Source organism: Lagenorhynchus albirostris, chromosome X (assembly GCF_949774975.1).
Source record: "Lagenorhynchus albirostris chromosome X, mLagAlb1.1, whole genome shotgun sequence".
Taxonomy (NCBI): domain Eukaryota; kingdom Metazoa; phylum Chordata; class Mammalia; order Artiodactyla; family Delphinidae; genus Lagenorhynchus; species Lagenorhynchus albirostris.
Window position 1 is genome coordinate 112,522,644 of NC_083116.1, and position 24,663 is coordinate 112,547,306.

Below are 24,663 nucleotides of genomic sequence, written 5' to 3' on the forward strand. Positions count from 1 at the left end.
AGCCAGTGTGAGCTCTCTCAGCTTGCCTCTCACTTCCACTTTAATTTCTTCTCTATACTTTTGCCCATCTTGAGACAAAAGGGAGGAAGAGACTGTCTCTTCACTTTCATACCCAAATTCCAGAGAGATTGTTTCCAGTTTACCACCTAGTCTCTTCATTCCCTTGTCAATCAGCCTCCAAGCCCATAGATATTATAATGACAAAGGCTCACTTTCTTCAGCACTTGACAAGACTTTCAGCTACTGACCTTGTTTTCTATCTTGCAGAGAAAACCCCAAGCCATAGACGGAAATTACCCTCAACTTGCTGCCACCATATCTCTAAAAATACCCACATCCATTCGTTTCTATCCTCCCCCTCCTGTGAAAATCAAGGCCATGACCCTTCCTCTCTCTAAAATCAATTGCTTCCATTGGGTTCTGGCTTTCCTTTCCTTCTTCCTAGTATTGTTTATCCCCTCTTCTCCCATGGCCTCAAACTTTTTCTACTAGTTCCTTCCCATGAGCTTTGAAATAGGCTTATGTCTTTCCCATATTAAAAAAGGCCTCATTGACCCCGCTTCCCTTCCAACTTCTGCCATAGCTCCCCTTCTTTAAGAAGCTCTTTACATATGCTGTCTCCAACTACACTTGAAAGAGTGATTCACGCTTGCTAACTTCATTTCCTCACCTCCCACTCACTTCTCAAACCACTCCATTCTGGACTGTATCCCAGCACTCAACCAAAAGTCCACAATGACTTCTAAGCAGGTAAATCCAGTGACTACTTTTCAGTCCTCATTTTTTTGAACTCTCAGCAGATACACACAGTTAAGTCAAAATAGTACTTTAAACATATCTAAGATGGTTAGGCATTTTTGAGATTTTCGTGGGAATCCAATAGGTTCCATTAAGGCATGGGCATGGTTTCTTGACTGCTGCATCCTTGATTATGTGCCTGGCAAACAAAGGTGCTCAATATGTGTGGTTTGACCAAAACCCTCCCTCTCTCCCATGATGAATTCCATGACACAATTTTCTCCTCTCCTCCTACCTCTCTACCTGGTTTTCCAGTGTCTATCTAACCGACTTCTCTACCTTTACCTACCTTGTAAATTTGATACTACTCAAGATTCTATCTCTGGCACTTCTGATCGTGTCACAGTCATAAACTCTTCTTGGGCAATGAGTTCCACCTCCATGGTTTGGCTTGCCATTTTTATGCTGACCAATCCCCAGTTCACATCAGTGCCTCACCTCTCTTCCAAACTCCATATCTGAATTTCCATCTGCCTCCTGATGATTTGCAAATACATATTATGGCAATATTTCAACTGGCATATATCCCAACAGCTGAATCTTTTCTTCCAAATTTGTTTTTCCACCTGTTTCCTGTTATGGCTAACATCCTTCTCCTCTTTCTGCTTACCCAGGTGGAAACTTCTAAGCCAACTTCACCCTTTTCCCTTTGTTTACTCACAGATCCAGGGAACCTCAAATCCTATTGCTACCATCTCCCTATTTTTGGGATAGTATTTTCAGTCTATATTCTGAAGCACATTAGTTCCTTAGGTTGTTAATAAGGGTCATCAAAAAAGTAAAAAGTATTCATGATCAAATAAATTTCAGAAATGCTAAACTGGATAGAGTTAAATAGATTTCTTTACAGAGGAGCTTTTAAAAGCCTTTGATATGCTAATGTGCATTCAATATGGGGCTACTACATGCATCGTTTCCCAAAGTTATTTGGTCACAGAAGCCAATTTTCTTTGCCGCATCACAGGAAATTTTTACTAAAGCACATTTTGGAAAACAGTGGTCTAATTTAGCCCCCATCTTTTCTCTTTCTGCAACTTTTCTTCTCAAAGCCTCTTGCTTACAAACTTAAATAAGTCTCCTGGGTGGAGGAGGGGATCTCCCCTTCTCCAATATCTTGCCTCTCCAACTTAACCTCTATACTTCTATAAGAACTGTCGTTATAAAATTTGGGTCATGACTCTCCCCAGAGTATTAGACATCCTGCCCCTTACTTCTGTCCATGTCATCCAAATCCTTACTGATTTTCTGCCTGCTTGCTCTATCAATTACTAACAGAGGAATGTTGAAGTCTTTAGCTATAATAGTGGGTTTGTCTATTTCTCCTTTAAGTTCTATCAGTTCTTGCCTCATGTATTTTAATACTCTGTTTGTTAGGTGTATACATGTTTAGGATTGTTATGTCTTCTTGGAGAATAATCCTTTTATCATTTTGTAATGTCCCTCTTTATTCCTGATAATTTTCCTTGTTCTGAAGTCAGCCATATCTTAAATTAATAATAGCTTTCTTTTGCTTAGTGTTAGCATGGTACATCTTTCTCTATCCCTTCATTTTTAACCTATCTGAGTCTTTATATTTAAAGTGGGTTCCTTGTAGGCAACACAGAGTTGGGTCTTGTTTTCTCTTGATCCACTCTGATAGTCACTGCCTTTTAATTGGAATATACCATTCATGTTTTAAGTAACTATTGATATGGTTGGATTAATATCTACCATAGTTGTAAGTATTCTCTATTTGTTGCATTTGTTCTTTTTCTAAAAAAATTTTAGTGGTTGCCCTAGCACCTACAATATATATCAATACCTAATCTAAGTTCACCTTCAGATAATACTGTAACGCTTCATATGTAGTGCAGTTGTAACACAGTAGTTCCAATTCCTCCCTCCTGTCCCTAGTGACATGGCTGACGTTCATTCTACTTATCCATATGTTATAGTCAATCAATATATTGTTACTGTTATTCCTTTAAAGTTATCTTTTGATCAATTAAGAATAAGAAAGCTAAAAAGATTTTACTTTACCTTCATTTATTCCTTCTCTAACACTGTTCTTTATATAGATCGGAGTTTTTGATCTATGTAATTTTCCTTCTGCTGAAGAGAATTTCTTGCAGAACAGGTCTGCAGGCAATGAATTCCGTCAGTTTTTTTTTTTTTTTTGGTCTGAGAAAGTTTTTGTATCTCCTTCACTTTGAAGCATAATTTTGTGGAATTACAGAATTTCAGGTTGCTGAGTTTTTCTCCTTTCAACTCATTAAACATTTCATTCCAGTATTCCTGCTTGTGTGGTTTTTGATAAGAAGTCTAATGTAGTTCTTATCTTTGTTTCTATATGTAAGGTGTTCCCCCACCCCAATCCCCTGTCTTCTTTCAAGATTTCCTCTGTCTTTGGTTTTCTGTAGTTTGAATATGATATGCCTAAGTGTGCTTTTATGGGTGCTCGTCCTCTTTGGTGTTCTCTGAGATACCTGGATCTGTAGTTTGGTGTCTATCATTAATTTTAGAAAATTCTTGGCCATTATTATTTCAAACATTTCTTCTGTTGCATTCTCTCTTCTCCTTCTGACATTTTAATTACGTGTATGTTATTTTGATATTGTCCCACAATTCGTGGATGTTCTGGGGTGTTTTCACTCTTTTGTCTCTTTGTGTTTCAATATGTGAAGTTTCTTTCATCCGGTATTTAAGCTCACTGATTCTTTCCTGGGCTGTGTTGAGTGTACTGATGATGGCCCATCAAAACCATTCTTCATTTCTGCTACAAGTTTTGATTTCTAGCATTTCCTTTTGATTTATCTGGAGAGTTTCCATCTCTCTACTAACATTATCTATCTGTTCTTGATGTTGCCTACTTTTTCCATTAAAGTCAACAATATATTAATCATAGTTACTTTAGATTTCTTGTGTGATAATGCTGACATCTGTGTCATATCTGAGTATGGTTCTCATGCTTCTTTTGTCTCTTCAGACTATATATTTTTTCTTTTTTGCATGCCTTGTAATTTTTTCCCCAAAGCTGGACATGTTGTATCAGTTAGTAGGAACTGAGGTAAATAGAATTTTATAGTAAGGACTTATGTTAATCTAGGACTTTGGATGTATTTAATGTTTGTTGTGGCTATAGGTACCAGAAGCTTCAAATTTCTCTGTTGTCATTCTTTTTGTCTCTCCTCTTAACTTTGTCTTTCCTAAGTACTCCTCCTCAGAGAGAGTCTGTGTCTTACAGCTCTTCAGCTATAATCCACTATTATTATATTGGAGCCCTGTTGGTGTGGTGGTAAGGTGATGGGAGGGTAAATGGTATATAATCTTTTGAAGAAATCTCAGTCTTTAAGTGGGCCTGTGCCTTGGGGCTATGACCTTCACAGATATTTCTCCAGTGGTATAGTTTTCTTCCCCTGCCTCCTACTCCCTTTCCTGGCAGCTGCACTCCTAATCTGTTTCCTTGAAGCCCTGACACCTGTGGACTCTGCATCCCCAACTTACGTGAGACAAAAGCTAAAGGGGGCTCCAGTGGGAAGGAGGAACCTAGGATAAAGTTTCAGAATTGTGCTCTGGCAAAAGTCTTTTTCCCTGGAGAGTAGCCCTTCCTTATGGAGAAGACTAGGTGAATTTCAGGAGGATTACTTTTCTTCCACTCCCTGCCAGCAGTACGTCAAGATTACCATTTAAGTGTTTCTACCAGAGACACGCGCTCCAGGTCAGCAGATTGTTTCCATGCCTTTATGGATTTGCGGATAGCACTTTGCCCTGTGACCTCAGTTCTCTGATGTGCTCGAGAAAAATCATTGATTTTCAGTTCTTCTAGGTTTTTCCTGTTGTAAGGATGGGGATGACAACTTCCAAGCTCTTTACATGTCGAAGCTGAAACCGAAAGCTCCTCCTTACTCTGTTACTGATTGAAATACTACTTCAAGGCCATCTGGCACCAGGGGCCACGCCTTGCTCATCTATTTCTGTATTTCTTGGGGGCAATGTGGTGGAGTTAATTTTTTACTGATGCTTTAGAAGGCAGATGTGTGTTTCCATCTTGATTCCTCTGCTTATTAGTTAAGCTGTATGATGCATCAGTGATTTCTTTGTGAAAAGCAGTGTCGTCGGATAGAACTTTTCTCATGATGAAAATGTTATCTGTCCTGTCCATTACAGGAACATGTGGGCTACCGAGCACCTGAAAAGTGGCTAGTGCAAGTGAGGAAATGAATTTCTTATTTTAATTAATTTAAATTTAAATCAGATAGCCACATGTGGCTAGTGGCTTTTGAATTGGACAGTGTAGGTCTAAGGCTTTAGAAGTGTAGACGATGGGTGATCAGATATGCTATTTTAAAATTCTCCTTGAGTAATTCAAAGTAAAAATATAGACTGATGTAATATTACATCATCTGGGAGCACGAGGCCATGTCAACAAAGCTTCTGGTTAGTAAAAGGTAGTCACAGACTGTACAGATACTTTTTATAAAAGGAGACAGTGATTTGGAATGTGTCAACTGAGTGACTAAGGTGGTTAGTCTTCTCCCCTGGGAATCCCCAGGAGGTTGTTCTCTTGCCCCAGACAAACACGTGTGCGTTCAGTGCAGATATTGGGAGGTTTGTGTGGCTTTAGGCGTGCTGCACTTTACAAAGTTTGTTTACACACGTTATATCTCCTTTTGTCTTCCAACACCATGATGATGATATTGCTGATCGCATTTTATGGGTGAGGAAATGAAGACCCCAGAGAGGATAAATGACTTTTATCACAGACACTTTGATGGTTCACAGCCTCAAACACAGAACTTTGGGGCTCTGAAACAACGCTAATTCCACTGTGCCAAAATCAGTACTTACTGAACTTCACTCCAGTTCTACTTTACCTCTCTCTAACAGAACTGACATCGGTCAGTAGTTGAAACTGAACATTAGCTACCAGGGTCCCCCCCCGGACACTTCACCTCTGGCAACCAGAGCTGGGTCCTTGTCTCAGAAACACAACATGTCGCTCCTATTTGTACCTGCTGTGCCTTCTGGTCTGATGTAAATTATGTTTCTGCAAAGGCAAATGGCAGGTGACCCTGTGTGGGAAGTCTTTGGAAGGAAGGAAGCTTTGGTAATCACATTGATGGTAGTAACAACATCCACACTGCATGTGTGTGGAGTGGGGGGGTTATCTCTCTCCCCCCCCATCTCTGAGCGTCCTTTCTTCTACTCAGCCCCCTTCTCCTAAACTCCAGCTCCTGGAGACAGGCAGCAGGGGCAGGGCCCTCTGTCCAATATGCTTGCCTTAAACCGCAGACTTAAAGGTTCAGGCTTATGTAGTCTCCTTTGAATGACAGCATCATTCAAAATTAACGGCTGAACAAATAACTTTTTCACCCTGCTGTATCTGTTGTCCAGGTTTCTACAGAGAGAGAGAAACTGCACTTTTAGAATTAGTCCTGGCAGCTAATTACTAGGATGCTTTATAGCAGTGGTTCTCAAAGTTTGGTCCCTAGACCAGCAGGAACAGCAGCACCTTGGGAACCTGTTTGAAATGCAGATTCTCAGGCCCCACCCCAGACCTACAGAATTGGAAATTCTGGGGGTGAGATCTGAAATCTGTGTTCAGACAGGCCCTCCAGGGGATACCTACTCAAGGTGGAGAACCACTGCTTTAGAGTATGGAGGCAGTTAAATGGCATTAATTAGTCAGGATATATTATGCAAAGGTTCTTCGGGTCCACCAATCCACTGATCTAGTCAGTGTGGTTCTCAGACCAGCAGCAGCAGCAGTAGCCCTGGGAGCTTGTTAGAAATGCGGAAGCTCAGGCCTGCTGTCTCAGACCTATTGAATCAGAATATGAACATTAATAAAATTCCCAGGGAATTCCAAAACATATTCAGATTTGAGAAAAATTGCTAATCTTCACTTAAACTGAGGTTAGTTTTGTTTGAAGAGTTTAGGCATAGAGAACCAGGAAGGTAGAGAAATTTTCTTCGATCCTAAATAATTGTAGGTTTCTTTTATAACCCTATGAAAAGAAATTTTAGACAAGGGAAGGTGAAGAAATGCACTGACCTAAATGACTAAAACCCCCAGTCAGCAAAATTTTACATTTCACAGTTTCAAGGGGCCTTACTATCACTTGGCCTGGTTCTCCTGATCTCTGGCAATTCTGACACACTCTTCCCTTTGAAGGGCTTGTGGGGAAGATTTCCCAGGGAAACACTGTAGTCATATAAATTAAGTGACAGAGGAGAGTTATCAACTCGCTCACCTAAATTGCTGGAGAATCCCTTTCTGGCATGCTGGGCTGTGAGAGAACCTTGAAACTGGAGCCCACAGACTCCCAGAGTTTTCATTCCAGAGATACTTCTGTACAAGAAGTGAATGCTTCCTTTGTGTGCAAAGCCCTGTCAAGCAGGAAGATGAGGTTCTGAGCCTTGCTACTCAAAGTGTGCTCCACTGACCAGCAACATCACCATCATCTGAGAGCTTGTTAGTAATTCAGAATTGCAGGTCCCACCCCAGGCTGAATCAGAATCTGTGTTTTCCCGAGATGCCCAGGTGATGTGTGGGCATAAAGAGTCTAAGAGCAGTCAGTTTACTCAGTATGACCACTTGCCTACATGCTATACCAAAACCAGAATAAAAACGAGACAACAGTGCAAAACTCAAAAAATTAAGGTACTGAGTATTACGAAGATTTTCTTTTTGAGCACTTATGCTAGTTGTATAGCAGAGATACGGTTTTTACTGAGACAATTGGAAGGAATTGACAAAGCCATGGTATTTGACAAAGTCGTGGAGCCCATGGAAGAATGAGCAAAGGAATCTCCCCTTTAATGCTGAGAAATGAACAGTTCTAGTGTTTCTGTTAAACTCACCAGAGATACACTGATTTTGTACCAGCATCGTTTTTTAAGTTCGCCTCTTAGAACAAGTCTTTGTTACCCTGGGCTCCCTCTTGAGAAATTCGAAGCTGAATGACATCAGAATGGTGATCTCTTGAACACTGATGCTACAACTGGGAAAACCACTCGTCCTTGATTTAAAAAAAATGTGTTTCATGTTTACATTTGAGTATGGGTTAGGCCAATGTTTTGAGACTTTACTTCGTGTACATAAGGACACGTGTAGTGGAGAGCTGACTTTGACGGTACTTGCTGGGAACTGCAGAGTGCTCTGCCCTCCCAAATGGGAATGGACCACTGGAGATTGAGGTCAGTTTACACCTTTCCAAACTACTTGAACCAAAAGAGGTGGTCAGGCGTTTGGTTTTGGTTTTCCTTTATATGAGTTTCTCCCCATATAAAGTAAGTACCAACAGATCCTAAGGCAGAATGGATGCTTATTGCTTATCATCAAGTTTGAAACCAAAATTTATCAAAGATGAGAAGTGAAGACACATCTAAAGAAATCACATGGTCTTGCTGCCTGGCAAAATTATATTCAAGCAAAATAAATGAATAGGCAAGGCAGAGCGTGTTTTCCATCCTACAGGCCATCAACCAGCAACAATTTATTAAGCACCTGCTGTACATTCCACATTATACTAGTTTCTAGGAGAGATGTGGGAGTATAAGACATTGGTCTTGCCCTTGAAGAGCTTTATGATCTTAAGAGAAAGCATCACATGACAATACAGCAAATTATAGAACAGTATCTAGTTAAGCATTAAAGAATGTGGGTACAACTGCAAGCCAGATAGATTTAAGGGAGGGAGGGAGCCATGAATTTGGGAAGGCCTCACAAAGTAGGACACATGTGAGTCTGACCTCATAGTAAGCAGCGAGTGCATTTCTAGCGGGGGAGAGCAACACAGGTAGATGTGTGAAGATGGGGGCTGTGAAAGGGGGGCCTGCAGACTCCTCTTGTATTCCTGAAGGGAAGAGGGGCTGGACACAGGCCACTCAAATGTGAGGGCTTGATATAAAACCACAAATCCGGGTGGCGTCCAGGTCCAGCTTGGAGCCATCTTTAGCACCATCCAGTGGCCAAAATGAAAATGGCAGTTACTTATCAAATTCAAGAATAACTGAACAGCTGTGCTGGGTCATTCTTGCCTGCGTCATGGCCATCTTGTTGAGTGAAGGGATGAACATCCCTTAGCAATGTGGGCCCTAAACTCCTAGAGGTGTGTCTCTAGACGGGTGTAAGACCCTTAGTGCAGATGCTCTCAGGGTTCCACCTGTATTCTCTCCACTCACACTCACCTCTACATGTCAAGGCCGCTCACCGTGAGCACCTGCAGCTCTTTGCCTGTGGCTTTTATAAAACAACAACAAAAAACAATTCTGGGGCTTCCCTGGTGGCGCAGTGGTTGAGAGTCCGCCTGCCGATGCAGGGGACACGGGTTCGTGCCCCGGTCCGGGAGGATCCCACATGCCGCGGAGCGGCTGGGCCCGTGAGCCATGGCCGCTGAGCCTGCGCGTCCGGAGCCTGTGCTCCGCAACGGGAGAGGCCACGACAGTGAGAGGCCCGCGTACCGGAAAACAACAACAACAACAACAAAACAACAAAAACAATTCTGATTATGGGAACACATACAGCATCTGGAATTGCTAGAGATTTATTTACTGTGCCGGGCTGCAGCCGGATCAACTAATGATGGCTGGAGACTTGGGAGAAGATTATTCAGGTCCTTCACCCACAGTTGGGATAACTTGGATGGAGGTTATCCAGTGTCTCCCAGAGTTCCCCAGTGAGACTGAGCCCTGGGTGCCCACAGTGGACACTGGCTTGAGAACACTGCCTTGGCTGGCTTCCTGCTACTCCCTATTTCCTGTCCTCACTTCCTTACCGATGTTTTTGGATATCACGCCCCAAGGTAACTGCCTGCACTCAAATCCTCATCTCGACTGGACTTGAAGCCCACAAGTTAAACCTAAAGTAGAAGACCTAACAAAGGGGGTCTTTCAAAACACCGGAAACAATATTCTCAAGAGGATTTCCTGGAGAGCAAGAAGATAAATATAACTTCCCTGTCCCCTCACTGCCTTCTTTTGTTCAAAATATGACTTCGGAAGTTGAAGGCGCGACATATTATTCAGAGCTTCCCACATGAAATAACAACTGGTGTTGATTTTCCTTTTTGTTCTTGTCTTTTAAAGGTTAGAGATTACTCACCTCCCCTGCTGGTCATTAAATCAGTCTGGCAGAGTACCTCGGAAGTTCTGTGGCCTTCCGGGCATGCGGCAGCAGCACAGGCAGTGCGGCAGACAGGCCTGCTTGCTGTGATGTGCTGCCAAGCAGGTGACTTCAAAGGTCTGCTTCAGGCCTATCTCAGGTATCACTTGGGGCTCATACTGAGCCCCAAAGTCAGGTACCAGATGGCATATACCACAAAGTCAGAGCGGATCAGATCCCCTAGCTCCTGCGCCAAGGGATGCTGCAACCTCTCGGGTAGGAAACAGATAACTTCTTTTAGCTTACTTCTCCTTCTCTTAGTTATCACAAGAAGTCACCGGTTAAATGCTCAGCTGTTGGATGAGGTTCGTAAGTCTGGTGAATCCTGAGAGGTTCAGTCTTTGTGTTCGTTAAAAAAAAAAAAAAAAAAAAACATCCTTCTCTAACTCTAATACGGCATCTGTCAAGATGCTCTGAGTCATTAAAAAGGTGGGCTTCCTCTCACACTACAGCTTTATATTTAAATTTCAGTTTAAATTAGCAGTTTACCCAAAGTTTGTTCCAAATGCTTATCTACATGGGCAAGTCAAAGATTGCTCCCCAAATCTAAATGAGACAAACAGCGTGGGCATTGGAGGATACTGGTCACACAAATGACATGTGCTTAGAAGTCAGACAAACCTAGAATGATATTGAACTTGGATTATTCAGATGCACCTCCCATGAAATGCAAGGAGAATGAAACGAGATCTCACCCTCTCCTCACTTTGCTCCTAGTGTAAAAATAAAGTGCAAAAGGCAACTGGCTGGTCCAGCAGATGCACGAATGCTGCCCTTTCAGGCCTGGCCTCAATCTTTTCTAAGAGTACATGCCACCTGGATAACTCATCGAAGTGACGGGACTGCCCAAGGCATCATAGCACCTGTCACCAGACAAAGCACCCTGAGATGCGAAGAGCACATTCCGGTGTCTGCGGAGATGACCTTTAAGGTGCCTTCCAAACCCAAGGGTCTTTGATCCCCTGTCCTTTGGATGCAAGCTCTTCGTTTGTCATTTTATGTTCAGAAAGGCAAAGCAGCTGGACTAGGCAACAGAGCACGGCCTCCTGTCTCCTCGGCAGGTCACTGTTCACAGTGGGGTCTTACATACTGTCAGGAGAAGTCCGGCCTGGTGGGTGGCTGCTACAGACTGAGGGTCAGGCCTGCCAGCAGTGGGCGCTCTGACAAGTCCCAAGGCCAGCAGCAATTCAGCAGCTTTATCATTCAAGCAGTTAGACCGTATTCAGTTTCCTGGGTTCCTCTACATTGGGATTTAGACCATAAAGGACAGAGCTCTAGGAGAGCAAGATAAGTGCATCTTGGGGAAGGTTACATTGGAAAATCTGGTCTTTGGCCAATTGCCCAAGTGAGCATCTCCTCACAGGTTGTAGTATTTGTCCCCAGGCAAACTTCTATAAGATTTTTGGATGTGAACTTCTCTTTGGCAATTTCTCATTTTACATAATCAATGCAGATGAAAAAATCCTAGCAGAACAAAAAGAAATACGCACATGAACCCTTTCAAGCAGTATTTGGGCCCAGATAATTCTTTGCTGGATGGGGCTCTCCTGCACACAGAGGATGTTTAAGAGCCTCCATGACCTCCACCCACTAGATGCCAGTAGCAACTCACCCCTGGTTGTGATGAGCTAAAATGTCTCCAACCATTGCTGAATGTCCCCTGCAGGGCACAGTCGCCCCTGATCGAGAACCACTGCCTTAGAGATTACTTAACAGCACTAACTTCCTGAAATTGCTCCGGTAAGGGGGTTTTGGAATACAGTATAGGAACTTCTTTATGTAAAGGACCAAAGAGTAAATATTTTAGGCTTTGAGAGTCTTAGACCATCTCTGTCTCATATTCTTCCTTGTTTTTGTTTTGTTTTGTTACAATCTTTAAAAAATGTAAAAACTCCTACGCTCAAAAGTAGGCTGGAATTTGCTGATCCTTAGACTGTAGAGAAAGACGTAATGGCGATTCCTATAATGACTGAAAGTGCTGAGACGGTATTTGGAAAAATTGGGATCTTGATCCAACTATCAGGTCTTTGTGACCCGGAGCTAGCTGTTGTGCTGCCCTTCGTGGAAAGCTTGAATTAAATAATTCCAAGTTAAATTCTATCAATCTCATTTTGCAACTTAATTCTCCTTAATATAATTAAACATGAAAAGTTTAAATAAAGTAGAAACTGAATATTTGAACAAAATGAGTTTCCCCAGTAAAAGGAAGAATGTCTGCATAGTGAGTATGTGTCCTTCCCTTGGTTTGGAATAAAACAGCCTATGAGGTCCCCCCCGAAAAAGAGGACGTTATGCAAAGGAGACGCCCCTATGCAACTGCAAAACTGAAAAGTGTTTTGATATGACTACAGAGGTGATCTTGGAAAAAGAGAAAGGGAGAACGGTATCTTGGATAAAGAGAAGCCTTAGAATCTGCCTATAAAGTTGTACACATAAAAATGTCATTTGAAAATACATTTCATAGTTTCTGTGGAATTTTCTTTGCCCATCACGTAAATGTCTGAGCAAACTAGGGCACGTCCCTTGGACAGATATTTACTGAAGGCCTACTATGTGCCAGGGACTGTGTGACTGAGGCATTGGAGTTGAATTCACCTGGACCTGGCCAGTGAACAGCACTGAAACAGGAAATCGCTGTATTCAATCATCCAGAGGTTTTTTTCTGGTAAAATAGTCTATCTTTCTGTCTTTGTATATTGCTAATTACAAGTATCTTATGCTTTACTTTGGGCATGTAGAGTTTGTGTAAGTGGATTTCCATTGACATGAGGCAGCATCAGTCGAGAGAATGTCCTTATGATCCAACTGCCACTGTTAGAACAACGGTATACGGTGGGGATGAGACTTTGGTTGAATATACCTCATTTGATACCAAAAATGTACATTTAAAATCATTCAAGTAGTTTATCATATGGGAGGCAGTAAATGATAGTGAAAAGAGCACTGGGCGGGGAGTCAAAACCCTGGGTCACCGTCCTGGTTCTGTCCTTGTCTTTTTTTCCATAGATAATTCAGTTAATTTCTAAGGCGCAGTTTTCTCAGCGGTAAAATGGAATCACACCATTTCTCCTGCCTACCCTTAGGTGTTTGATGTATTTAAACATACTATATGCTTATAACTTATAAGCTGTTATAAAGTTGATATCATTATTATAAGGAATGGGCTAAATTGGTTCTTTACACAGATGGAACAAATCAAGTATTGACTTGGTCACAGCCAGATCGGTTATCAACTAAGACCTGCTTACACTTCACTTTAGGTGATCAGGAAGAAACATATCCATAAAAGCTCGGGAGGCACTACTCTGAAATTTGCTCTGAGATGAACAGCATGGATTTTTGTTAAAATATAGTAATGAGTTAAATTTAATATTCTAGTGAAATGAAGACTTTTGAAGATCAACATGTATTTAAAGGGGTTCAGAAATTAATGGTTGATCCTTTGCCAGTACCATCAGGCCCCACCTACTTTCACCCAAAATTACATCTTTGCCCTGTAGGCTTCAGAGGAAACCATTGCTAGGGAGAGTCACCCGTCTCATAGTTTGTGGTCAGATTCTAACGCTGCAGAGGTCAGAGTATGGCAGTCATGTCGCCTGCATGAATTTGAGACAGCTCCTCCAAAGCAGATCAGCTGGGGCTGTCAAGGGTGGATTATTTTTTTCTGTGATACTCTCAATTATGTTTTTGAAAAAAACAACCTGGATTTTCATTTTTTGTCATCATCCCTTCCCAGTCTATTTTTGATCAGAAAGTAGCTGGACTAATATTGCAAGAAGGATCGCTTTCATTGAGTAGGTACAACCCCAGAGCACCAGGAGTGAGTGACACAGCCCTGCAAGTTAACTTCCTTCACTTTTGTCGTGGGGCACGAGAAAGCCTCAAACCCTGGTTATGCTTTGTCCACTTTACTTCCAGTGCGCTGTTATAAAACAGGCAGGGGCTGGCTGGTGTTGTGTACAATGTTAACTGTCACTGCTACCCTTGATGCCAACAACAAAGTATCAGAATAACACCAGTAAGGGCAGAAACAGTGACTCTTTCACTCCTAACATCTTGTGTAAAGGACAAATCTTTCATGTCTCTAATAGAAAAAAAGAGGAAAAAAGTAAGTGCTTGTTCCCACACTTTACAGTACCATGACTACCGAGGGTCCATTTTTCTGTCCCCCAGCTCCATACCTACCAAATATAGGCGTTGGATATAAGAAGAAAAAGATGGATATATAAAATTGAAGGCAGTTCCCTCAGTTTCATGAGTCTGGGTTTTCATAAGCTCTGTGAATTCATTTTCACCAGAGACCCATCAGCTAGAAGTGAGTTCTGACCACTATGCCACTTGGTTTTGATCTTCCCCAGAAACCTAGAACACGAAAAAACATCCCATTTCTTAAAACAATTCACTCACAAGACCGCCGTCCTTTAAAGTTGCCCTTTAGATATGAAGGCAAAGCCAGCCTCCCTGGCTCTCCAGTCCCAACTTTCTCTTCTAATATGGTTTTCTGTCCTGAACAGATCAAAATCAAATAGGAGAGAAACAGTCCAGTTGAAAAGACATCTGATGTGCCTGTTGATGTCTCATTAACCTTGAGAGTGAACAGAACTGGTGACTGCCCGTCAGAGTGGCGTGACGGTTAGCGGGGAAAAAAACCCCCAAAAAACCAGCCAGTGGAAACATCACCTCAAAAAACAAAAAACAAAAAAAGAGAAACATCATTTAGTAGATCATCTATCAAAAGACGGGGCAGCTTTCTAAATGTCAGGACTGGCTAAATTATAGTTTCCTTAAGCCTATGATGAAACTACTACATGTTTTCTTGGGAAAGCATTTGGAGCAGTATTTATCTGTGTGTCAAAATACGGTAACTAAAGTATCGGGGGAATAAAAACCCACTTCGATGTTGGAAGCATAATCATGAAAAAAGAAAACAACTCGGGATTAATGTTACTAAGGTTCTGTGGTGAGTATGTGTGATGATGTGTGTGCCATTAAAAATACCACGAGCCACCCAATGTGGGAAGGTCCTAATTCCACTGAGTCTCTAGTCAGATTCCCCTCATTACTAATTGCTGATTGATAACATGTCAACAAATACGGGGGGGGGGGGAAATTCGCTTGTCTCTAGGGGGTTACCTGTAGAGTAAAAGAGAAGGAAAGAGTCCCCCAGGTTCACTGGCTGACTCCCGGTGGGATAAGTAGACTAGAAATCTAACCAGCCTCCAATCCTGGATCTGGACCAGAGACCCACACAAAACCAGCACCTTCCATCCCTCCGCCCCAGGGCTCCAGCTGGGACTGGCTCCTATCTGCCCTCCCCAGAGGAGTACCTTAAGTAAACAGACCCAGAATCCCCACCAGGGCTTGGATGGAACATTCTCACCTATTTCTGCTTTTCTCTCCCAAGGTCTCCACTTTTCCAACTCTAGTCCTCACTCCTCTGCTTTTCTTAGGAACTTCCTGAAAGTTATCACCATTAACCTCACTTTTTACATCAAATTCCCACCTCAGGCTGACAGCACACCCTGTTTCTTTGAGTGTCACCCTGTAACCAGCTGCTCGGTTTCCTGTGCTCTTCTCAGGGCCACACAGCCTGGCTTCTGTCCTCACCCTTCTGGCTCTGCCCCTCACCCTCACGCCCAAATACACCCAAATGAAAGTGCATCAGTCGAATCCCTCATTTCCCAAAGAACTTTTTGCATTTCAAAGGAGAGGAGCTACTGTGAAAGAGGAAACAACTGCGAATTACAAACGTTCTCTCTCACCCTAGAAGTCAGAGATGGCTACCTCGCCCGGGGAAGAGGGCAGCAGGGCAGCCCCTGTCCTCTCTCCAGGACCACACTTCTTTCTGGTGGATGGGAGGCATTTTCTTTACCATCCCGCTCACAGCCCCTCCGAGCAGCCTTTTCCAAAACACTCCGGGGTCAGAGGAAGGGAGAAGAAATGAGGACAGGGGAGAGGGGTCTCTGAATCCCCCCAAGATGGTATTTTGTTTTCAAGTAGCAGGACTTTCTAGAATGTCTTCTCTAGTTCGGTTCCTTCTGGCCCAGTTACCCCAAAGCCTCCCCGCCCCCAAGACCACTGCAACCAAAACAAGCGCACCGACCACAGCACCGTAGCCGCCGCCGCCCCAACTGTTGCAGCGGCTGCCGGCGTGGCGGCGACGGCGGCCAGGGCAGGGCCGGGCCCGGACCCGGACGCTCCCCGCCCGGGAGGCTGGGAGGCTCCGGGCGGCCTTCGAGGGGCGCGCGGTGCAGCAGAGCCCCTGCGGCAGTCGCCTGGGATGGGAGAGGAGGCGCTCTCAGCCCGGACCCCCGCGCTCAGCCAGCCCAACCGCGGCAGCGGCGCCCGCAGAGGCTGCCCGTGCCCGCCCCCCTCTCACCTTTAAGATCAGGTCGGTGTGATGCTGGTCCAGCATGTTGGCTTTCTGGAAGGAGGTGACGATGACCCGGCCGTAGCGCCCAGGGGTCTGCAGGTCCGAGTAGAGCCGGTGCTTGGAGCGGTTGACCGGGAAGAGGCTGTTGACGAGGTTGCGCTCGATCTTGGCGAGGCTGTGCTGGGGCGCCAGCAGGTGCTCCACGCTCTCCTCGACCTGGTAGCGGCTGAAGCTGGCGCCGAGCAGGATGGAGATGAGCACCGGCGCCGAGGCGAAGAAGACAGGGTGACTGGCAATGAAGTGGCCGAGCCGGGAGAAACACGTCCTCAAGCCCCTGTGCAGAACCTGCCGCAGCATCCTAGAGCAGAGCGGGCGCGGGAGGAGGGCGAGGCGCACGCTCGGCGCGGGCTCGGGCGGCGGCGGCGGCGGCGGCGGCGGTGGCGGCGCCCGCGGCGGCGGCGACGGCGGCGGCGGCGGCGGAGGCGAGACCCGGTGCTCTCCCGGAGCCGCGGCACCACCATCGGGGAGTCCCGCGCCGCGCTTCGGGAGGGTCCCCTCGGGCCGGAGACACGCCCTCCTGCCCGCGGCCGCGCCGGCCCTGAGAGCCCCCCAGCTTGGCGGCCTCCGCGCCGCCCCCACCCCGCCCTACCCCGTGCGCCCTCCCCACCCCCCGCCGCCTCCCCGCCAGAGGGGCTCGGAGCGGCGGGGCAGCGTCCCGGCTCAGCGCCGGAGGTGCCCGGGGCAGCCCCCGCGGCGCGTCATGACCCCACTCACCCGACCCCCGAGGCCAACGACGGGGTGGCGCGGGGAGTGGCGGCGGCGCTATCGCGGGGAGCTTCTGCGCGCCAGCCTAGGAGCACGAGGACGGAGAATTCCAGGCTACACCCAGTCCCCTCCCCTCCCCGCACTCCCCTCCCCCGGCCCGGCCCGCCGCGCACGCCCTCCCCTCCCCTGTCCTCCTCCGGGGAGACCCAGAGATGAATAAAGAAATGGCCCCGATTTTCCAAACAAAAAGTAAAGAGTTTTCCCGGGGGGCGTCGGGCGGACCCGCTCAGAGCCGAATCCCCCCAGAGGCGGAAAGGAAGAGGCTGAAGACTGCGTGCGCCCAGGCTCTCTCGCCAGGCTCAGGTGGTGGCGCGCACTGGCTGGTGCGGAGAGGGGGTGGGGAGCGAAGACGCTCGAACGTGGAAATCACGCCTCCTCTCAAGTAAGAGCCATTTAAAATATCCCCAACATTGCAGCTTCCGCGGGACCACAGAGTCCGGTTGTGCGTCTGGGGCACGTCCACTCCAAAGGCGCCTCTGGAGAGTCTTCTCGCTCTCAATTAGGGGCACTCCAGAGTGGGTTGGACAGTTCTGCCGCGCGCCCCTCAACCTCCCCACACCGTCCCCCGGTAATAAAAGTGCTGATAATGATGGTCAGTCGGTGGAGCCGCCGGTCGCCAGGGCTCTGTTGCTCCCGGACTCCCGCCTCTCCGCACTGCCGCCGCCGCCTCCTCCTCCTCCTCCTCCTCCTCCTCCTTCTCCTCTCTCTGTCGTCACTGGCGGGTCTGGGGGACCTGGTGCGGCGGGGCTGGAGCGGGCGCCCCTGCGGGCATAGAGTGTTTGTGAACAGCTGGTTAGGGAGTCTGTAGCGTTACTCTCCTTCTCTCCTCCACCCCGCCCTCTCCTCCTCAAATGGGCGAGTGTAGGAGCGGGGGACACCTTATCTCAGACCTGGAGAGATGTGGTCTCCGAGAGTGCCGAGCCGCAGGGGGCGCGGGGGAACCCGGGGGGCGCCGACGGCTCGGCAAAGTTGGGCGTGTGCTTGTGCGCGCCAGCCGTGAGCTAGAAGGCAGCCACTGTGGCTCCCCTCGCACACCCCCTCCAGAGAATTCCCCGAGAAGGCGGGCGCCGGCTTCGGGCCCGGGATAGACCTGCGGCGGCGGCGGGAACGGCCACGCACAGGTACAATTTAGCGCGGTTCGTTACGCGCTCCAATCCCCGGGGTCCATCCGTTGCAACGCAGACCGAAGCGGGATCTCGGAGTCTGGGCCGCTGGGGCGCTCGGTCCGGCCAGGGGGGTGGGGACCGGGGCGCGGAGAGGGGTCCCCAGGCTTCGCGCTTTGAGCGCTCGGCCTTCCCATCCCACGCCTCCGGTCGCTCCTGCTTAGCTTTTTAGTGCCAAGGGTCAAGCGAGAGGCGGCGGTGACTGGAGGCGCGGTCCCTGGAGTGTGGCCCGCACTACTGAGCATGGGCATGCATATTAATCAAAGCTGAAGGAAGACGGGATAGGGAGAGGAAGAGAGGAGGAGGAGAGGGAGAGGGAGATGGATGGGAGACCGCGACTAAGGGGGGTATTTCCCTAACGTTCCCAGCCCAGATTCCCCAATGCCAAGCGGCCCTCCACTTCTCAAACTGAACTTGGGAACTTGCACGTCAGAAACAGGAAGTCGTGGGCCAGGAAATCCTCCTTTCTTGGTTCCTCTTCTCCCTTTCCCCACACCAGACCCTCCGTCCTATATTCCCTCAGCAACACCTGCAACTGCTGCGCTGCCCACCCCGGGGGCGCACCCGCTCAGCTCTGCCTGCGCTCCCTAGGTCCTTCTGCCCAGCCGTACTCTCGTCCACTTTCTCAGCTCCACCTCGCTGTTCCCCACACCGCTCTGTTTCCAAAGGCTCCCTCTGGTTCACCAGCAGCTTCCAGCCGACAGCGCTCCCCCCCCCACCCCCTCAGAACTGCCGTTCCCGGGAGGGGCTCGAAATTCCCCTGCAACACTCCACTTGTGCCCTTCCCCCGTCATCTTAATTTCTGCTCGCAGAGACGCCGCTGCTCTGCAGCGCTTTGCTGATTCACGATGATCGCGGAGGGAAAAGCCTCATTGACTTGTGCCCCTGCTAGCGGCGACTCGAGCGCGAGCGGCTGCGAGGGCACACGCTTTGGGAAACCACCCACCACTGCGCAGCCGAGGTGCTAAATGGCAGGGTGGATGCCTCGCCTGGCTCTCGGCCGGGGCACTCGGAAAGAAGGAAAGGGCCGGCGGAGGGAGGGGGGTACGGTGGCAGTGGGAATTACTGCGAGCACCGTTCTCTGCGGCCGAGCCGGCGGCAGCTGGTGGGTGGGCACCTCTCAGGAGGCCTAAAGTCGCTCTCTGCGCGGGGAGCAAACAAAGATGTTGCCTGTTGCTCTGGTGCCAGCGCAGCGCCAGAAGTAAGAGAAGGGAAACCAGCCGACAGGTCTGCTGGGGAGCCTTTAACATTTCGGCAAAGCTCTTTGCATTCTGAAGTCTTTGTCCCTCCAGATGATTCCCTCCCGTCCCTAGAATTTTCGGCCTTTTACTATAAGCCTTCACGCGGGCTGAAGAGCTGGCATCCCCGCTCTCAGTGCCTGGGCTGAGTCCTAGAGCGGGACAAACGCAGCGGTGCTCACCGGGCCGGTTGGGGGTGTTTTCTCCCACGAGGAAAGGGCCTTACCTTGGAGACCGAGGCATTTGCTTCTAGTCCTCCCAACTCGGTTCCTAATTGTTCTTCGGTATACTGGGGGGAACATACCCTACCGGCTTTAATTCCGACACACGGACCGGCCTGAGAGTGGGTCTTCCTGCCACTTTTTAATGCGGAAATTGTCTAAATTGAGTTGGAGTTAAGAGAAAGAGAGCGCGCGCGCGCAGGGAGGGCGTTGCCTCCTCCCGATTTGATTTGTCTTCTCTTTTGATTCAGACATTCAGAGGAGCATTGCCACCACCAAAGACTTGGGTTTGCATTAGGACGATGACCTTGGCTTGGGTACAGAGCTTCCATGAGTACATTTGTAAATTATTCCTTTTTCTGGTTAAAAATTAATACATATTACTTGTAGAAAATTTAGAAAATAAGAACAAGAAAAAGAAAAAGACACCTATATTCCTGTACTTTCACCACCTTTCAAAGGTAACCTCTATTAATAATTTATTGTACACATAGACAACATAATGTAGAGGTTAAGGCTATTGGTCTATAGCCACTAAGTTAAATCCTTGCTCTACTACTTTTGTTGGGTAAGTAACTTAACCTCTTTATGCCATACTTTTCTCTTCTGGAAAATGGGAATATTGATTGTACTTACTACATAGAGTTGCCGTGAAGGTTAAATAGGTTAAAAATGTAGGGCACTTAAAACGGTGCCTGGAATATCACAAACAATAAATGATATTTGTTACAATTCTAGTTTTCTCTGACTGAATATGTGTATGTGTGTGTGAAAAAGAAAGTCAGTCCCTGCCAGTCCCTGCCATGCAGAAGCTGGCCTGGTATAATCTGCTGGGACTTGGGGTTGCTAGGACCTGCTCACAACGAAGCTTTGGTGTTCTCCTGTTGAGCAAAAACCATTCCCGAAACACTAATGGCAGATAAGGTCACTCTGTAACTGTGATGGATCCAGACAAAATTAGGAACACTCCATAATCATGTCTGAACACAGACAAAACAGGAACCTTGTCCAAACCACAAAAATGACCAAACATGTTCCTACCCTGGCTAATATGAGTGACTATTGTGGTGTGTTGCAAAACAAATGACAGCTCTAGCCTTGCTCTAGTCTTCTCTCCCTCCAGGTGAAGATTTAGTAAGACACAATCATAAAACTATGCCTGCTTCCCGAGAGCATCCAAACCAGAGCAAGCCCCACTGCTTTAAACCTTACCCCAAATCATTAACACGAGCCGAAATCCTATGATAAGTCTTCTCTAACACCTTCTTATTGAGACGCCCCTCAGTTCTCCATGGTGCGTGTTCTCCCTGGCTGCAATGAAAAATAAAGCCAACTTGTTCGATTATTGGCATGTTCCTGGTGGGCTTTGGCAGTGCATGTACAATGTTTATACACTGCCTTTTTCTAAAATAGAGGGTTATAATAAACATTCTCTTTGATAAACATTTTTCCCATTAAATAGATTATGAGCATTTTCTCATAGTCAATTAATATTGCTATAAGACATTTTAATGGCTGCGTAGAATTCTGTCATATGGCTGAAACTTCAACTTGTACCATATTGCTGGACATTTAGGTTTTTAAAATTTTTACTTTTGTAAATAGCAGTGAGATGAACAGCCTGTAGGTAAATGTCTGACTGCATCTCTATTTTCTTAGGGTCAAATATCCATCACTACATTTTAAGTGGACAGCTCCTACCTAACCAATGTCTTTCTGATTATTGTTCAACTGGAAGGGACAAGGGCATTCCTTCACAGGGATTACATTTCTTGGTCAAATAAATGAAGTATTCCTGCTTGGGGGCAGGGGATTTCTATCATCTGTTACATTTGGAGTCCGTCTCTTGGCTCAGTATTGCTCAGAGATGCCAGAGGGATCGATCATGGTGTGGAAGGAGTGTGGACCCAAAGGAAAAGCTTATTTGGTCTGAAAAGGTTAGAAACAAGGGTATTCTCTGGTCTCGCAAGTATGTCAAACATTAGCTTTCAATAATCACGCCACCATTTTCTGCCTCAGAAACAACAAACTATTTTCATTCATATATCTTAAATCTAAACTGTTCTATGTCAACCATGAAATCATTGTACATGATTTCATGTACAGCAGGATCATGCATAGGAAAGTTGGGTGGCTGCAATTTAGGGTGGTACGTAGCATAGTGTGTTTATCGTCACTTTATACTATCCTGATCTCAATAAGCCTGATAGATTTCTAAGTGGTGGGTGCTTCTGCCATCCTAAAAGATGCCATCTAGGTAAGATTTCTTGGAGACTGGAAACAGATGCAGGGAAGGAGAAGGTGTAACAAGCATTTTCCTTTCAGAGTGAGGAGGGTCCCCTGGCAAACATCAGTGGTTTTTGCGGGGATGCCTCCGTAAAATATCTCCTGGGACTCAGCCCTATTTTGACCAAAAAACCATTTTATGCAGAGCAACACTGGATTCACAGAAAGTTTACACAAAGGGAGACTTCTAAAGATAGTTTAAACTTGCAGTTGAAGAGAGGACACGTGTGTGGCAAGTCCTAATAGGTTGCTTAAGATAAAGAGGCACGCTGCTGTGTGTAGATGATCCCCTCTGAAAAGTGTGCTGATTGGATATCTGAGTCTTTCAGGATATTCTGCCAACTCAGTAGGCTCTCAATATCATCACGAGTCTTGTAGAAAAATGATCAATCATGACATAGGGGAAAAAGTCATGCAAAATAATTTTCTTGAACAAACATAGGACTCCAGGGCTAAGAGAGGGATATTTCATGCATCGATTCAGGGAGAAACATTTTGAAAGACGCTATTTGGGTGTCTGGGCTCACCATGCCACCAGTAGGTTGAGATGGCCAGGTCCAAATCGTTGCTTGCTTTTCTTTCTCCTCAAAAGCAGAAAGCGTGGCCTTGCCCTTTCTCCATCTTTCAAAATCCTTCCGTCCTTCAAGGTTCTCTTAAAATCCTAGCTCATATATCTAATAAGCTTTCTCTGACTGCCAAAACAACATTGATTAATTTAACTTGATCGAACAATTTTATTTGAATTATTTCAGTGAGCAAGTTTCTACTGAGGTCAACAACTGGGAGAAATTGAGTGAGGGATTCCCTGCTCTCAAGAAATTTTTAGTCTAATAGGGTTGGATAAATATACTGAGAATTAAAATAGGAACCAGAGTTAAGGGTTAGAGGAGAGGCAACAAAAAAGGCATAGATGATATCTGGTTGGTTTCCAGCCTTAGAATACCTTTAGCCTTGAGCTAGCATCTTGCTGTTTCGAGCTTCTTTGTTATCTGTTGTAGATATCTACACGTTAATGAGATGTAAATATTATGTATCAGTTTTTGATAGGCTTTTGACCACTGGGCTGGGCTGATAGAGGCCCCCTTCTCTCTTCTCTTGGGATGGTCCTAAAGTTTTGAGCTTCGTCAAAGATGACCGCTCCTCATTCTGGGAATTCCTGAGTAATGCCACTTTCTTGAAATCTAAGTGCAACTCAGGTTTTTCATTAAGTGAAGCTGGCTTTCCTTCCACTGCATCTAAATGAGGAGAGTTTAGGTACTATTCACTTTCAGCACCAGGGACAGATCCATTAAAACCTAGTGACTCCTCCCCTTTCCAGCCTCTATCACTTCTAAATTGGTTTTAGGGAAATTTTAGAGCTAAAGGGTTTCTTTAAACTAATATAATCAGGGAGTTGATCATTTTTTTCTAAGCCAGGTCATTTAAAATGGAAATAAGTTTAAACTGGTGGACCATTAAATCCAATATGATCATACTTAAAATTGTGCCCCATAATTTGATGCATTTGTGGTGTGTTTGTATTGAGGGGGGACATTTAAAGGAAAATGTTAGAACAAATTCTAAACTACAGTCTCTTGAATTTTAGGAGCGATTGTGCTAAAAACTCACAGGAATGATAGAAAATGAGGAAAAGAATATTCTCCTGTGTTTTATGTGCTAAGTTTAGCCTTAGGCACTTTCCCGTATCTTAGTCCATGTAATTTGCAAAATCACTCTGTGGGCTGTAAGTATTGTCAAACCCATTTTAAAGAGAGGAAATTGAGGATTAAAGAGATTAACTGTCTTGTTCAGGGTTACACTGTAATGGAAGTATAAATAGAATCCAGGCCTATCTGATATCAAAATCCATGTTTTCCTGTTCAATCATTCTTTTAAGCAGAAAATTACCTGATTCCTTTTCTAAAATGCCTTGATTGAATATCATGAAGTGTAAAAAACATCATAATTAGCTAATATAATGTGCTATGAATATTATAAACAATTTCATGCTGTTTCTGTATTTACTATTCATTTAATAGTGTTGTAAAGTGTCAGTATCAATGGCCTATCCGTCAATCAGGTTTTCAGTGTTTGTATTCATTTCTGATGTTGGTATTCCTTAGAGGAGTTCTGTGGACCAACAAAAATATTGTTATGGAACCCAAAGTGCTTGTTGATCTAATCCAACCCACTCTTTTTGCAGATGGCAAAATTTCTGCAGTCCTTGTCTGGATTCTACCAAGAAAAATCCCTCAAAATGTTAAAATGGAAAACTGTCAAGTGGTTCCAAAATACATAGCAGAAAAAGCAACCAAATAGACTCTGACCTTATGCCTGTTGAAATTCTTCCATTTTTTAGTGGTTCACCAGTAGTCATTATACTGCAAAGGAAAGATTCTTTAATTCTCTTCCTTTACTTACTGTGTAAAGTGAACAGAGACCATTATAATCACCAGATCCGTTGTCTTATGTATGAGCGTAGGGGACATAAGAAAGCAGGGGGTTTCCTGATACAATTCTTAGCTTCGGGGCAGTCTTTCTTTGATGTTTATATATTTAATCCCTTTAAAAATTGTACTCCAGAGCATAACCTAAGAACAAAGCGCTTCATCTCTTCTGTTATTAGAGCTGTGTA

General features: G+C 45.6%; 1 protein-coding gene across 1 annotated transcript in view; it reads right to left on the bottom strand.

The window, feature by feature from the left end:
- Window positions 1-16,673, bottom strand: part of PTCHD1 (patched domain containing 1) — a 50,064-nt gene extending 33,391 nt beyond the window's left edge. Inside the window, exon 1 of the mRNA XM_060138023.1 lies at window positions 16,323-16,673. Coding sequence (XP_059994006.1) covers window positions 16,323-16,673 — 351 coding nt within the window. The remainder of the gene's footprint in view (window positions 1-16,322) is intronic.
- Window positions 16,674-24,663: the final 7,990 nt, after the last annotated feature.